Source organism: Schistocerca cancellata, chromosome 8, assembly GCF_023864275.1.
Source record: "Schistocerca cancellata isolate TAMUIC-IGC-003103 chromosome 8, iqSchCanc2.1, whole genome shotgun sequence".
In the NCBI taxonomy this organism is placed as follows: Eukaryota; Metazoa; Arthropoda; class Insecta; order Orthoptera; family Acrididae; genus Schistocerca; species Schistocerca cancellata.
The window spans coordinates 338213538-338229000 of NC_064633.1; the positions used below are offsets into that span (position 1 = coordinate 338213538).

The following is a 15463-nucleotide window of genomic DNA, read 5'->3' on the forward strand; positions in this document are numbered from 1 at the left end:
TGTACGCTTTTGTGCTGTACGTGTTCCTTCACGTTTCCACTTCATTATCACATCGGAAACAGTGGACCTAGTGATGTTTAGGAGTGTGGAAATCTCGCTTACAGACGTATGACACAAGTGACACCCAGTCACCTGACCATGTTCGAAGTCCATGAGTTTCGCAGAGCGCCCCTTTCCTCTCTCTCACGATGTGTAATGACTACTGAGATCGCTGATATGGAGCACCTGGGAGTAGGTGACAGCACAATGCGCCTAATATGTGAAACGTATGTTTCTGTGGTGTCCGGATACTTTTGATGACATGGTGTACGTACGCACACATACACTCAGCTAGTCACGCTGGATTGACAGCACAACCTGCTGCCACGCGCAGCAGGCTGAAAGTGTCCCGTGAATCTTGTCAGACTTGCAGAAATTCAAAGTGGCCTGCTTTAACCACTGAGCTTCAGTACAAATATACTTTTTTGGCGCTGCGGCAGAATGAGCTGCTTACATAGTGGAGGCGGAGATTGGGGGCAGGCAAATTGGAAACAGAATTTGTACACCTCTGCCCCCACTTCCTCCCTCTCCACCCTAAACAATCCCACAAAAACAGCTCCTTTATCGTAATACTTAACTTCTATTCCATCACTTAGTCGCAAACTGACAGATGCTACATAAACGACGTAAATTACTTACTTTTAAAATTACTTTCACCTTTCAGATTAGATTGCATGTATTGAACATTTTTAAACTCGTCAGTGCAGACAACAAAATGAAATAAGTATGTGATAGACAAATGTAGAACGGGATATACACGGTGATCACCACCTATGTTCGACGGTTCGACGTCAATGTGCAATCACTACTCATAGATGGCGACCGGCAGCACAAGCAATGGGGATATATAAAGATTGTCGGGGGGAAGCGGAAAACAGTGGAGTTGTCGTATTGCGGAAGCTGAGTGATTTATCTGACGTTAACGGGCATGATCATTGGCTCTCAGGCCGAGGGTGGAAACACTTCCGAAACGGCAAGTTTGTACACTGTTCGCATAGCGCCTTGGTTAAATATACTGTGCATGGCACAATGGCGCTATCCACTACTGGCGCCGAGGCAACTGTGGAGCACCACGGACTATAGGTGACAGGTGAACGACGGCTGCAGAGAGGTGTACAGGCGAATAGATGTGCAACTGACGTTTGCGTCCACCGGGCACAATATTTCGGCGGGCGGGGAGGTTCTTTTTTTTTTTTTTTTTTTTAAGGCGCTCAACTGCTAAGGTCATTAGCGCCCAGTCACAAACGTTAGTGAACTAATAGCGTAGAAAAACGCAAGGGGGCAACATCACAAAGTACTTACAAAGACGCAGAGAAACAAAATAAAAGAGTTAGATCTTTTTGGACAAGTCCGTCAGTGTAATAAAACGAAGGACACGAGCAGCTGCTCGAGCGTTATCAGCTAAAAGTTCCTGTAAAGTAGACGGTAGACATAGGACAACACGAGAGTGAATAAAACGGGGACAGGACAATAAAACATGGCGCACCGTCAATGGATGACCACAGGGGCACTGCGGGGCGGGGTCACCGGACAACAGGTAACGGTGGCTAAATCGGCAATGCCCAATCCGCAACCTGGACAAATTGACCTCTTCTCACCGGGAAGGGCGTGAGGAGGACGTCCAAGCCGTCAGGATCGGTTTGATGGCCCTAAGCTTATTTTCATGGAGAGAGGACCAAGCCTCATGCCACAATGATGAAACGCGCCGGCAAAGAACCCTACAAACATCTGTTGATGGGACACAAAAGGAAGCTGTCCGAGGCAGGAGGATAGCAGCCTTGGCCGCAGCATCAGCAGCTTCGTTCCCAGGCACACCAACATGGCCAGGAATCCACAATAAAAGGACACGAGCGCCGGTGTCAGGTAGCGACTGAAGGGACCGTTGAATACGTTGCAAGAGATGGTGGTCCGAATATGAGTCACGGAGACTGAATGGCGCTCAAAGAATCAGAGCGGATGGCATAGGGAGAATGACGATGGCGGCGGATATACTGAACAGCCTGATAGAGAGCAAAAAGCTCAGCTGCAAAGCTTGAACACTGGTCAAGGAGCCGGTATTGAAAGGTATCATCTCCAACGACAAAGGCACATCCGACGCCAGCAGTAGCCTTGGAACCATCTGTGTAAATAAAGACGTTATGAGCGAGCCTCGAACGAAGTTCGACAAACCTCGAGCGGTATATCGAATCCGCGGTCCTCTCCTTTGGGAGCGAGTTGAGTTCAAGGTGAACGCGAACCTGAGCCTGGAGCCAAGGTGGCGTCGGGCTCTCACCCACTCTAAAAGTCGTAGGGAGGGTAAAATCAAGTTGCTGAAGCAGGTGACGAAAGCGAACTCCAGGAGGTAACAGGGCAGAGACATACAGCCCGTACTGGCGGTCGAGAGAGTCGTCAAAGAAGGAGAAATACGACGAGTGGTCGGGCATTGACATCAGTCGGCAGGCGTACCGACAAAGCAACATAACGCGCCGGTAGTTTAGCGGTAATTTGGCAGCTTCGGCATACAGACTCTCAACAGGGCTGGTGTAGAATGCTCCAGTCGCTAGACGTAACCCCCGATGGTGGATAGAGTTTAGACGGCGTAAGATGGACGGCCGGGCAGAAGAGTAGACAAAGCTCCCATAATCCAGCTTTGATCGGACAATGGACCGATATAAGCGAAGCAGGACCATTCGATCGGCTCCCCATGACGTACCGCTGAGAACACTGAGGACATTTAGGGAACGGGTACAACGAGCAGCCAAGTAAGACATGTGGAGACCAACGAAGTTTCCTGTCAAATGTAAGACCTAAAAATTTTGTTGTCTCCACGAATGGAAGAGCAACGGGACCGAGGTGTACGGATGGTGGAAGAAACTGTTTGTAACGCCAGAAGTTCATACAGACCGTTTTCTCACGAGAAAAACGGAAATCTTTAGCGACACTCCAGGAATATAGACGGTCTAGACAACGCTGAAGACAGCGCTCCAGGAAACATGTTCTCTGAGCGCTGCATTAGATCGTGAAGTCGTCCACGAAAAAGGAGACTGTAACGTCAGCTGGAAGACAATCCATTATTGGATTGATAGCTATGGCAAAAAGCGCCACGCTCAAAACGGAGCCCTGGGGCACCCCATTCTCCTGGCGAAAGGCATCTGACAAAACAGAACCCACACGTACCCTGAACATTCGATCCATTAAAAATGCATTAATAAAAAGAGGGAGGCGTCCACGAAAGCCCCAAGTGTGCATGGTGCGGAGAATGCCCGCCCTCCAACAGGTGTCGTAAGCCTTCTCCAAATCGAAGAACACAGCCACCGTCTGACGCTTACGCAAAAAAGTTGTTCATAATGAAGGTCGACAAGGTAACTAGGTGGTCAACAGCAGAGCGGCGCCTACGAAAGCCACTTGGACATTGGTAAGGAGGCGCCGAGATTCAAGGAGCCAAACCAATCGAGAATTTACCATGCGCTCCATCACCTTGCAGACGCAGCTGGTAAGGGAGATGGGGCGATAACTGGAAGGAAGGTGTTTGTCCTTTTCTGGTTTGGATATGGGAACAACAATTGCTTCGCGCCAGCGTGTGGGAACATGACCTTCAGTCCAGATGCGATTATATTCACGAAGAAGAAAGCCTTTACCTGCGGGAGAAAGGTTCATTAGCATCTGAATATGGATACCATCGGGACCTGGAGCAGAGGATCGGGACCGGGCGAGTGCACTTTCGAGTTCTCGCATGGTGAAGGTGGCATTGTAACTTTCACGATTCAAAGACTGGAAAAAAAGGTGGCGTGCCTCCTCTGCTTGTTTTCGGGGGAGGAAGGCAGGGTGGTAATGGGCAGAGCTCGAGACCTCCGCGAAAAAGCAGCCGAAGGCATTTGAGACATCCTCAGGGTCCACAAGGACTTCATTCGCTACAGTCAGGCCAGAAATCGGGGAGTGGACCTTGGTGCCAGATAGCCGGCGCACGCCACCCCAGACAACCGAAGAAGGAGTAAAACTGTTGAATGAGTTGGTGAAAGCCACCCAGCAAGCCTTTTTGCTTTCTTTGATAACACGACGACACTGTGCACGGAGTCGTTTGTAACTGATACAGTTCGCCATCGTAGGGTGGCGTTGGAAGGTGCGTAAAGCACGTCGCCGAGCACGAATAGCGTCGCTACATGCCGTAGTCCACCAGGGGACTGGGACTCGATGGGGAGAAAAGGAAGTACGAGGGATGGAATATTCAGCAGCAGTGAGAATAACGTCCGTGAGGTAGGCCACCTGACTGTCGCAGCTGGAGAAGTCTTGATCATGAAAGGTCGCCAGGGAGGTGAAAAGCCCCCCGTCGGCTTTGGAGATGTTGCAGTTAGTGGAACGTGGAGAAGGGGTGTGATGCAGGAGATGGAATATGCAGGGGAAATGGTCGCTCGAGTATGTGTCAGACAGAGCATAACACTCGAACCGAACGTGCAAGTTGGAGGGAGGGAAGGAGAGAGAGGAATTGGTCGCGAACTTATTGAAGTGACAATCCTGCCTTTCGTCTGAAGTGATTTCGACGAAACAGCAGCGTCTGCTGAGAAGCTCCCAATCACTCGTACCGCCACCTACAATTTGGGTGAACAAAGGTTACTCAAAGATTTCAAGTCCCGGGACAGATTGCTGCGTGAAGGATCAACTTAGTTTTTGCAGCAGTCTCATTTCTACATTTGTAGTGAACTAACTGACTTGGTAACAACGGTCAACGATAACAGCTGTTATATAGGGTGGGAAAATTAAAACTGGATCGGAAAATAGTTTCGGCTTTTATTCGTTGCAGAGCCCGTTTCGCGCCATTTTGGCACTGACTTCGTTGAGGTTGTGTCAGAACACTTGCAGGGTTAAACTCTTGCGCAGCACGTCCGCAAGTTTTCCACAAATTCTGCTTCACGTAACTCTCGACAACGAACACGCGTTGTTTTATAGCGAGCAGCACTTTGAGTTGCCTTCAACTGGTCACTAAACAAGTTAGCTCCTCTCACTCAATCAAACGAAATGACGCAGTGAAGTACTCGGGACAGAGCATGCTGGAGATTCACAGATATGTGACGACAATCGATTAGTGTATCGAAACCACGATTTCCACCATTTTCAGTGATGGACACTTATCCTGTTCTTTACGAAGAGTCTGTTGACTGCAAGGCCTTTCAGGGAAGGCCGATCGGTTGCGCGGAGCCGTCCAAGGTAAACGGAGTGGCGAAAAAGAGCAACGGAATAGCACCAGGCCACCTCGCCAGCCGTTCCGGTTGTCAGTGTGTTCCAACATAAAGCAAGTTGCTCTAGCAACTGGCTGGTTTGAAAATTACGACTACGAGTTGCAGGAAACACGACTCGCGTGAAATCAAGCGAACCACTTCATACCATTAACGGTGTACTTACAACTACTCCACTCTCACTCTTTCGTTCTCTTTCGCTAGTTAAATCACATTACAGGTTAGCAACATTAATAACGCGCTCAAGCATATTCATAGATGGGAGGGTTTCTTTCTTTTACGTTCATTACTACTGAGCAACCGCTTGATTTCATTCTGATTCCTGAACCATGAAGCAACGTAAAGGAAGATTAGAGTTTAACGACACGTGGGTGATGAGGGCTATATCCTCGTATTGAGGGAGGGTAGAGAAACCCGCATGCGCATCCACCGTTTTATAGCCCTCGGTTCATGCAGCAATTTTGAGAAAGTTACTCGTCATCATATCATCTTACCTGAATACTGAAGCCACGCCACGGACCATGTCTTTTGTCCATCAAACTGACAAAATTCTACTCGTACCAGACGTCAGCTTCTTAAGACGCGATGTATAGAAGATTGAATGGACGAAGAAGTTCCAGTTTCCCGGAACGGAAAGGTGTGATGCCGTACTCATCGACATTGCAGCTCTAATGATAATGCCTCGTTCTTACAGCAGACTTCTACATTTATTTAATGTACGGTTGGAAAGAATTTCAGTCTTTTACGTGAAATTTTGTTATGTAGTTTCCATTTAGCATGAAGTCTCACTCAATGTATTTTTTTCCAAAAAGTCATTTATTTGGCACTACAAGGGATAAACATGTCTCATACACAATACGTGTTACAAAAAGAAAAAATGAAAATAATTTGAAAGTTCTATATCAGGTTTTCTTTAGTCAACCGATACATAAGAACAAACTGTGCAAGTCCCTTACACCACTAGAAGGTTATTGTAGGTATATTGCATTTGAATAGTTGCTGCTTAGATCGGACGCCACTACTATGATATACTAGATCCATATGTAACCTAGTCTGGCACTCACTCAGTGACACACTCAGGTTGTTTCTAGAGAGCACAGACTTCTGTGTCACTCGTTTAATCACAAATCTAGATGTGTTCCGGAATTTCAGTTCTTAATTCTGGTATATTAGACTGAAATATCAGGTATGCAAAGATCGCTTGTGGATTTACAAACGATCTTCACAAACCTGATATTTCAGAATAATATAACAATTCAGATTGCATGTCAAACATATATCTTACCAGAATGAGATTTTCACTCTGCAGCGGAGCGTGCGCTGATATGAAACTTCCTGGCAGATTAAAACTGTGTGCCCGACCGAGACTCGAACTCGGGACCTTTGCCTTTCGCGGGCAAGTGCTCTACCAACTGAGCTACCGAAGCACGACTCACGCCTGGTACTCACAGCTTTACTTCTGCCAGTATCTCGTCTCCTACCTTCCAAGCTTTACAGAAGCTCTCCTGCGAACCTTGCAGAACTAGCACTCCTGAAAGAAAGGATACTGCGGAGACATGGCTTAGCCACAGCCTGTATTGGCATGAGTTCGACCCAACAGTCGATTGATGTCCTACACGCACCTATCACGAGTACTGTGGTATCGTACAGAGATTGTGCTGTCGAACCAAAGTTGGCAACGCGAATCGATACCAAAGACATTAACGAGGGCTCGCTGCAATCCGCAACGACATATGGGAGGCGCTCCTGAAGACCCGCCTCCCCTCTCAGCAGCAGCAGCAGCAGCAGCAGCGTCGTCGTCACACTGAGGTCAATGTAGTGTCGAGAGCATGCAAGCGTTCTGGCCAGTTTGACAGCTCACCTACAGCAGTCGGTATCAAGTAGGACAGTGACAGTTAAAAGTTTCTGATGACATGTACTTCGTAAATATATGTTGTACTGCAAGAGAAAGGTTTGTTAAAGTGATTCTTTGCTAGTCCATTAATAGTGTAGCAAAGAAGTGTGATAAAGTTAAGTAAATCTTTTATTCATTTATGTGATAAAGTGAACTAATATTTCATGTGTTCTAGTTTGTTGAGCCTTCTCCCAGAGCAATCCAAGAACCCACGGGAGCAATTCAAGAACCCACGGTTGTGGCCACATGGAAGTACGAGGGTCACTCCAAAAGAAATGCACACTATTTTTTTTAAAAAATCCATCTTTTATTCTACATGTTTGAAAGTTTTACAGTGTGTAGATACATCCTTTAGGAACAATATTTTCATTTCTCCACATAATTCCCATCCCTCTCAACTGCCTTACGCCATCTTGGAAACAGCGCCTGTATACCAGCATGGTAAAATTCTGGACCAACCTGTTGGCGCCACTATTTGGCAGCGTTCACAAGGGAGTCATCATCTGCAAACCTTGTTCCACGAAGAGAGTCTTTCAGTTTCCCAAAGAGATGATAGTCACAAGGAGCCAGGTCAGGACTGTAAGGCGGGTGTTTCAGTGTTGTCCATCCGAGTTTTGTGATCGCTTCCATGATTTTTTGACTGACATGTGGTCGTGCATTGTCGTGCAACAGCAAAAAATCCTGCTTTTGCCGATGTGGTCGAGACTCAGTCGAGCTTGAAGTTCCTTCAGTGTCAGAATTTATGGTGGTTCCACTTGGCATGATGTCCACAAGCAAGAGTCCTTCGGAATCGAAAAACACTGTAGCCATAACTTTTCCAGCAGAAGGTGTGGTTTTGAATTTTTTTCTTGGGTGAATTTGCATGATGCCACTCCATTGATTGCCTCTTCGTCTTTGGTGAAAAATGGTGGAGCCATGTTTCATCACCTGTCACAATTCTTCCAAGAAATTCATCTCCCATTCTCGTACTGTTCCAAAAGTTCGCTGCATACCGTTTTTCTTGTTTCTTTGTGAGCCACTGTCAACATCCTGGGAACCCACCTGGCACAAACCTTTTTTAACACCAACACTTTCTGTGGTGTCACCGCCAGACACCACACTTGCTAGGTGGTAGCCTTTAAATCGGCCGCGGTCCGTTAATATACGTCGGACCCGTGTGTCGCCACTATCAGTGATTGCAGACCGAGCGCCGCCACACGGCAGGTCTAGTCTAGAGAGACTCCCTATACGCTCTCATTTGCAGAGACGACAGTTTAGCATAGCCTTCAGCTACGTCATTTGCTACGACCTAACAAGGCGCCATATTCAGTTACTATGAATGTATTCTGAACGGATCATATTGTGAATCATGTACCGTCAAGAGCGACGTTCATCATTAATGGATTAAAGTTAAGTATCAAACTAATTACGTCCGCTTCCTGAATTCTAATTCCTTATCATGTTCCAGGCCTCACGTCAGTACAGTTCTTCCCTCCTCACGCCAGCCTGCGTGAGCTAAAACGCGCGCATTTCGGCCTCCACTAGTAACACGGTGTTGGCTCTTCGGCCAACATAACACTTTCAGTATTCTGCTAACATTTCCTTCCCCTATCCCAACGTAGTGTGACAGTTCGTTCACTGTGTTGCGTCTGTCAGCAGTCACCAATTCGTTAACACTCTGCACATTGTCTGGAGTGTGTGCACTACGAGGCCTGCCGCTGCGAGGACAGTCCTCAATATTGCCGTGCCCGCTTTCATCACGTAACCTGCTTGTTCACTGACTACCTGTACTGCTATCGACAGCAGCATCTCCATACTTCTTTTTCAACCTCTTGTGAATGTCTCCCTCTGTCTCGTTTTCACAGCACAGGAATTCTGTGATAGCTTCTGACGAACGTCAAGTGTAGCAGCCATCTTGAAGACATGCTGCGACGGCGCCACTCACGGGAACAGGTTGAACTAAGTTTGAAAACAAGCGGGAACGATGTATCTACACACTGTAAAACTTTCACATATGCAGAATGAAAACTGTATTTTTACAGAAATAGTGTGCATTTCTTTTGATAAGTACCAAGTAGTTTAGCGAAGTGGTAAGCAACACTTTAGGGGAGAAAAGCCATAAGCATGGGCATGAAAACTACGAATAAGCGTAACCAAGCCTTGGCAAGTAAACGCCGGCTCACCTGTGGCCGTTCCTGCTGGCGAGGTGGAGCGGCGTGTGTGGGAACACGGCGCCTGGACACGTGTACGGCTGGATCAGCTCCGGGTGCGTCCTCACCAGCAGCTCCACAGTCTCCAGTCTGCAAACACGTATGTCACGTGTGTATACTGGATAAATGGATGACTGGGTAAGCTCCTAGTGCGACCGCCGCAACATCTCACAGCCTGTAACCACAAATATTAACTGTTTTGGAGAAGTGTAAAGCTGTACTCTTATGTCACACCATCGTCTCCAACCTGCGAACACATGTCATGCAATGTCTGAACATTTACACGGCTGAATCAGACGTGGATAGGTTGGCAGCAGTAGCTCCTTTATCCAGTTTGCAAACACATATGTCATATGAGGGACAGGAACCCAGTCCAGCAGACAGTTTTAATATGCAAGGACGTTTCACAACAGCGCACGCCTAGTAGCAAAGTGAGACTCATTCTGGAAACATACGCCGTTGCTTCAGAATGAGATTTTCACTCTGCAGCGGAGGTGCGCTGATATGAAACTTCCTGGCAGATTAAAACTGTGTGCTGGACCAAGACTCGAACTCGGGACCTTTGCCTTTCGCGGGCAAGTGCTCTTCCAGATCAGCGCATCCTCCGCTGCAGTGTGAAAATTCTCATTCTGGAAACATCCCCTAGGCTGTGGCTGAGCCATGTCTCCGCAATATCCTTTCTTCCAGGAGTGCTAGTTCTGCAAGGTTCGCAGGAGAGCATCTGTAAAGTTTGGAAAGTAGGAGACGAGGTACTGACAGAAGTAAAGCTGTGAGGACGGGGCGTGAGTCGTGCTTGGGTATCTCAGATGGAAGAGCACTTGCCCGCCAAAGGTAAAGGTCCCGAGTTCGAGTCTCGGTCCGGCACACAGTTTTAATCTGCCAGGAAGTTTCATACGCCGTCACTATTTTGTCCACCTACATGGCTACATCTACTCTGGGTGGGTCCCCCCCAGTAACCCCACTTTCTTCTACAACCTGCAAAGACATACGCCATGTACTCTACTGAAGGTGTATATGGTTAGATCAATTACCGGTGGGTCGTCACCAGCTTCTAAACAAGTACGCCTTGTTCTGTACTGGTTCAGTGTAAATCTTTATCACCTGAGTACAGAGGTATGCTGAATTCCATTGATCGCCGTACTGAGAGTCCAGGTAGAATGAACTGCATTGTCTGCCTTGTTAATGGGACTGACACGTCGACGTGAACTGCTTGTCGCGCTGAGTGTCCAGATAATTTGAATTCAGTTGCCTGCCATAATTACAAGGGAAACTCCCTATCGCACCCCCCCCCCCCCCAATATTTAATGGTAATATGGCCCAGTGGATAGCCCGTCGAAAACTGAACACAGATCAAGCGTGAAAACAGGAAGAAGGTGTACCGAACAGTGAAAAAAAGCAAAATAGAAACAGTGAAACGGTCCAAGGACAGGAAGTTCAATATATAGCAGCCTGAAAGACAAAGGGTATGGTGGTTAAGTGGCTGGCACGGTAGCTTAGCGTGTTCGGTTAGACGGTTAGCTGCCCTCTGTAATAAAAAACTGAGTTAACCGATCAACGACGAACATAACCGCGTGTCTGACGACGTCCGGCCCGAGAAGGTGCAACGAACGAAAGCGAACAAAATGAGGTTAAAAAAGAAGTGGTCATGCTGTTGGACGGTGAAGCGTGCGAGCCGAGTTCAAAACTACCTCGTGTCTTTTTTTTCCCACAACATTAGGAGCCGTCCTTCCGGTAATTGGAATGTTTGTTCTCTGTTTGTAGTCTTGGCAGCTGTCATACTATAGATTGGTTACAGAATGTGAGTCAATTGGTAAGAATACGGTACCGTAGCGAGCAAACGTGATGAATGGTGAGAATAGGCTAGGTACCACACAGACTTTTCACAGAAATGAAAACAATAAATAAACGGATGTGAACTATGTTACAACAAAGGAATGAAAAACTCAAAACTTCCAAAAGGGAAAACAACTTCAAAAATTTTAAAAACAAATGTTCTGACACAGCACAGAGAAACTGTGTGATTGTGAAACTGTTGTGTTCGTTTGTTGCAGCTTATGTGACAAACTAACATGTTTTCATCATTTCCTTGGGAGTGTTCACATTTACATGTACACCTCAATCGGGCAAGTCGGCATATCTCATTCACTTACCAGGCGTACAAATTAGGTGAGTCAGTAAGAGATTAGTATCATATGACACACGTACTGTCGCTAATGCTGACACACCAGACGTGTTTCCCGGTGGAGGATTCGGTTGACTTGTTATCAAAATTTTGCGGTTGCCATTCGAATGCAACTTCCTTTCAGCTGCTAATAGTGTGTCACAGGTCCCTTCCTTACACGTTGTTGCAAACGGACGTTACACAACACCACAGAGACAAATTTAAATACAGTGAACAACGGAGGAGAAAAAAAAAATGGCACGAAGGAAGTCTGAACACGACTCGCCCGCTTGGCAGTCCAAAACCGTGACCAGTGGACCATGACGCCATTGGTCTTTACGGCTGCTATTTGTTACACAACCTGTCCTTGAACCGTTACCTGTTTCTATTGTTTTTTCTTTTTTACGATTCAGTACACATTTTTCCTGTTTTCATGCTTGATTTGTGTTCAGTTTTTTACCTGCTGTCCACGGGGGCCTCTTACCAATAAATCTGATGGGGATGCTGTGGGTAGTTTCCCTTGTTAGTGTACAAATAAACCTGCAGTCTTGACTATCCAGGTACCGTTGATGTATTGCCTGCGGTGCTGAGAGCACAGGTACGTTGAAACGTTTTGCCAGCAGCGATGAGGGTACAGGATTGTATTGTATGCTAACCGGGGACCTAGAACGACGGAGAGGCTCCGTCCCCACCGCAGCCGCAGTGGTCCACAACCCCACGACGACTACCGCAGTCCACTTCACCCCTCCGCCGCCCCACACCGAACCCAGGGAACGTCTCACACCAGACGAGTGTAGCCCCTATGTTTGCGTGGTAGAGTAATGGTGGTGTACGCGTAAGTGGAGAACTTGTTTGCGCAGCAATCGCTGACATCGTGTAACTGAGGCGGAATAAGGGGAACCAACCCGCATTCGCCGACGCAGATGGAAAACCGCCTAAAAACCATCCACAGACTGGCCGGTTCACCGGACCTCGACACAAATCCGCCGGGCGGATTCGTGCCGGGGACCAGGCGCTCCTTCCCGCCTTGAAAGCCGCGCGTTAGACCGCACGGCCAACCGGGCGGGCGAGGGTACAGGATAGTCGAAAGGCGCTGCCTGCGGCGGCGAGCACACAGGTAGGTGGTATATTACCTGCCGTACTGCGCGGCCAAGTCGAGTGCGGTCTCCTCGCGGCTGTTCCGGATGGCGGGGTCACAGCCGTGCTCCAGTAGCTGCCCAACGACCGCCGTGTGCCCGTACTGCGCCGCGCAGTGCAACGCCGTCTCGTTGTCCTTCGTCTGCAACAAAAGGGCAATTCTCGTTCATCTCTCCCATAAACAAAACCATATGCTGAAAAACAGTAAACTATAAACCATCTGATCAAAAGAATCCAGTCACATTAATACAGAGTTGTCCACCCTCCGCCTTTATAAACGCATGAAATCTGCAGAAGACACTTTCAGTGAGAGTCTGAATGTGGAGGAATGGCAGCTCATTCTCCCTCAAGAGCCGAAACCAGAGAAGGGATGTTGGATGCTGGGGTCTGGAGAGAAACAGACATTCTAACTTATTCCAAGGTGTTCCACTGGGTTCAGGTCGGGACGTTGGGCAGATCAGTCCAGTTCAGGAATGTTGTTGGCCACAAAACACTGCCTCCCGGATGCTGCTTTATGACAAGATGCAGTGTCATGCTGATACAAATAATATTCGTGATAGAACCGACCCTCTATTGCATGCAACACACAATCCTGTAAAATGAGTTCATATTTTTCTGCATTTAACGTTTTCTTAAGTGCATTAAGGTTACCACACAGTAACCACAAAAAACCTCCACGGCGTAACACTACCCACTCCATATTTCACTGTTGGCACTACACTAGATGACAGGCAATGCTCTGCAGGCATTTGCCAAACCCAAACACTTCCATCGGATTGCCACTCACGACGGACACTTGTGTTTCCGTTACATGCTGATGACGTGGACGACAACTACATCAGCCAGGTGTTAACCAGAGCTGAGGAAGCTCGGCAGTTAGCTCGACTCCGCACGCTGCAGGCTCAAGAAAACGATCGCCTAAGGTATGACGCGAGCCACCGCCCTGTTGTCTACCAGCCTGGTGACCTCGTCTGGATCTTCACTCCTGTTCGGAAGGCTGGTCTCTCTGAGAAGCTCCTGTAAGACAGTTGTCTGATGTTACTTATGAAGTTGAAGATTTCGACACCGATACCGACAGAACACGACGAAAGATCACAGATACGGTCCACGTCCATTGAATGAAGCCCTATAGGGATCCTGCAACCCAGGGTAAATTCGAAGCTCCAGCGACTGCCAACAAGCGGAAAGGTGACGAAGAGCAAAGCGGAAAACGAATTTCTAAGAAGTTCACCGCCAGGGCGAGAATCACTCATCGGGAGTCGGAGTATGCAGGACCGATGAATCGTTCACGGACTAGGAGGACGTAACATCGAGACGCTGTTCTCTTAAGGAGGGAGCGTGGCGCAGAACAAGCTGAGTAGCACTATGGTGTAGTGGTGATGATAATAAACTGTTGCATGGAGGGTCGTGAGTTCAAAACTCACCTGGACTGTACAATTTTGATTTCTATATTCGGTTCGAGTACATTCTAGAAGTATCCACAAATGTGAAGAATCATTGTACTGGAATGTTCTGTAGCTGTATATATACTGTATGTGTTCTGGCCGGGAGCAGTTCGCTCCTCGCTCTTGTATGTGCACGTACCGAATAAACTTTCGTTAAGTGAAGTTAGTGTATGTCATTCATCGAATTACACCTTCTACGTGACAATATCTTCATCACTTCCGACCCTGTACAAGCAAAAGAACCTTAGAAAATGTTGTTTTACGTTCACGTAATTTGTTAAGGTCGCAGGTAAAAATAGACATTAATCCACAAGGTTATCTTTCACAAAACACCAAAAATTTTCTTTCCATCCTGAGGATGACGTAGCATAAGCACACTCGTTAGGGTGGGATTGTGGTTGTAGAGAGAGGGAGGGGAGGGGGGATGGAAGATGGAGGACTGAGAAAGGGAGGGAGGACGAGGAGCATGAAGATGAAGGAGCAAAAAATGGGGGGGGGGGTGGTCATGTGGGTAACACGGCAAGTATATATTGTCAGTAGTAATAAACGAAAATTACTGAAATTGGACCGAAAAAACTATGTCTTTTTTTAATATAATCAAACAAATAAGAACTACTATATTCAACAGAGAAACCATATGTTACTCAGGAATAATCGTACAGATAATAATGCAATCAAAAAGGAATCGAAACAAATTTTAGTATGTGATCATGTGCAACTTTCTTTTATCCTTTTTGAAAATGCGAGTTACCTCCGCACTTTCCTGGTGACACATTACCTGTATTTCGGCAAACCTAGAACACGACACTAGTAACAGCGTCGAAAAACGCAGGCAAATCAGAAAAACGAGCCTTTATAGCTGATCATGTAGGACCACCACATTTGTAACAGTTACTGACAGAGGGCCGAGTCAATGCAATGATTCACATCACAGTGCTGTCGTCGAAATACATACGGCGTACTACGCCAAGAAAATACAAAACTCAACGACTTATATTTGGTTTGATGGAAGTCTGGCCATTTCGTTCGTGCACTGCAGTGCGTAGTTTGTAGACAAGTGCTGAATAGATTGCAGACTTTCAAAAACATCATTCAGAAGCAGCTACCGGACTTTTAGCGAGGTCATATTGAGCCTCTATGGGAGGATGGCTGTTTTACCGAAGAATTTCCCTACATGTAGGGCTTTATGGACCAGAAGTATATCAATGCTGGTCCCGGTGGTTAGCGAGAGCTGCATATACTCCTTAACGTGTTGAAAGATTAGGGTTTAACGTCCCACTTACGACGAAGTTTTTGGAGACAAGACTACAAGCTGGGAAGATGGGCGCGGAGATCTGCCGTATCCGTTTCAAAGGAACTATTGGCGAGAAACCTAAATTCGCACAGCC

General features: G+C 47.2%; 1 protein-coding gene across 1 annotated transcript in view; it reads right to left on the reverse strand.

The window, feature by feature from the left end:
• Positions 1 to 15463, reverse strand: part of LOC126095556 (ankyrin repeat and SAM domain-containing protein 1A-like) — a 452630-nt gene that overhangs the window by 163928 nt on the left and 273239 nt on the right. Inside the window, exons 4-5 of the mRNA XM_049910334.1 lie at positions 12627 to 12772; positions 9306 to 9422 (exon numbers count right to left, since the gene is read on the reverse strand). Of these exons, the coding sequence (XP_049766291.1) occupies positions 9306 to 9422; positions 12627 to 12772 (263 nt within the window). The remainder of the gene's footprint in view (positions 1 to 9305; positions 9423 to 12626; positions 12773 to 15463) is intronic.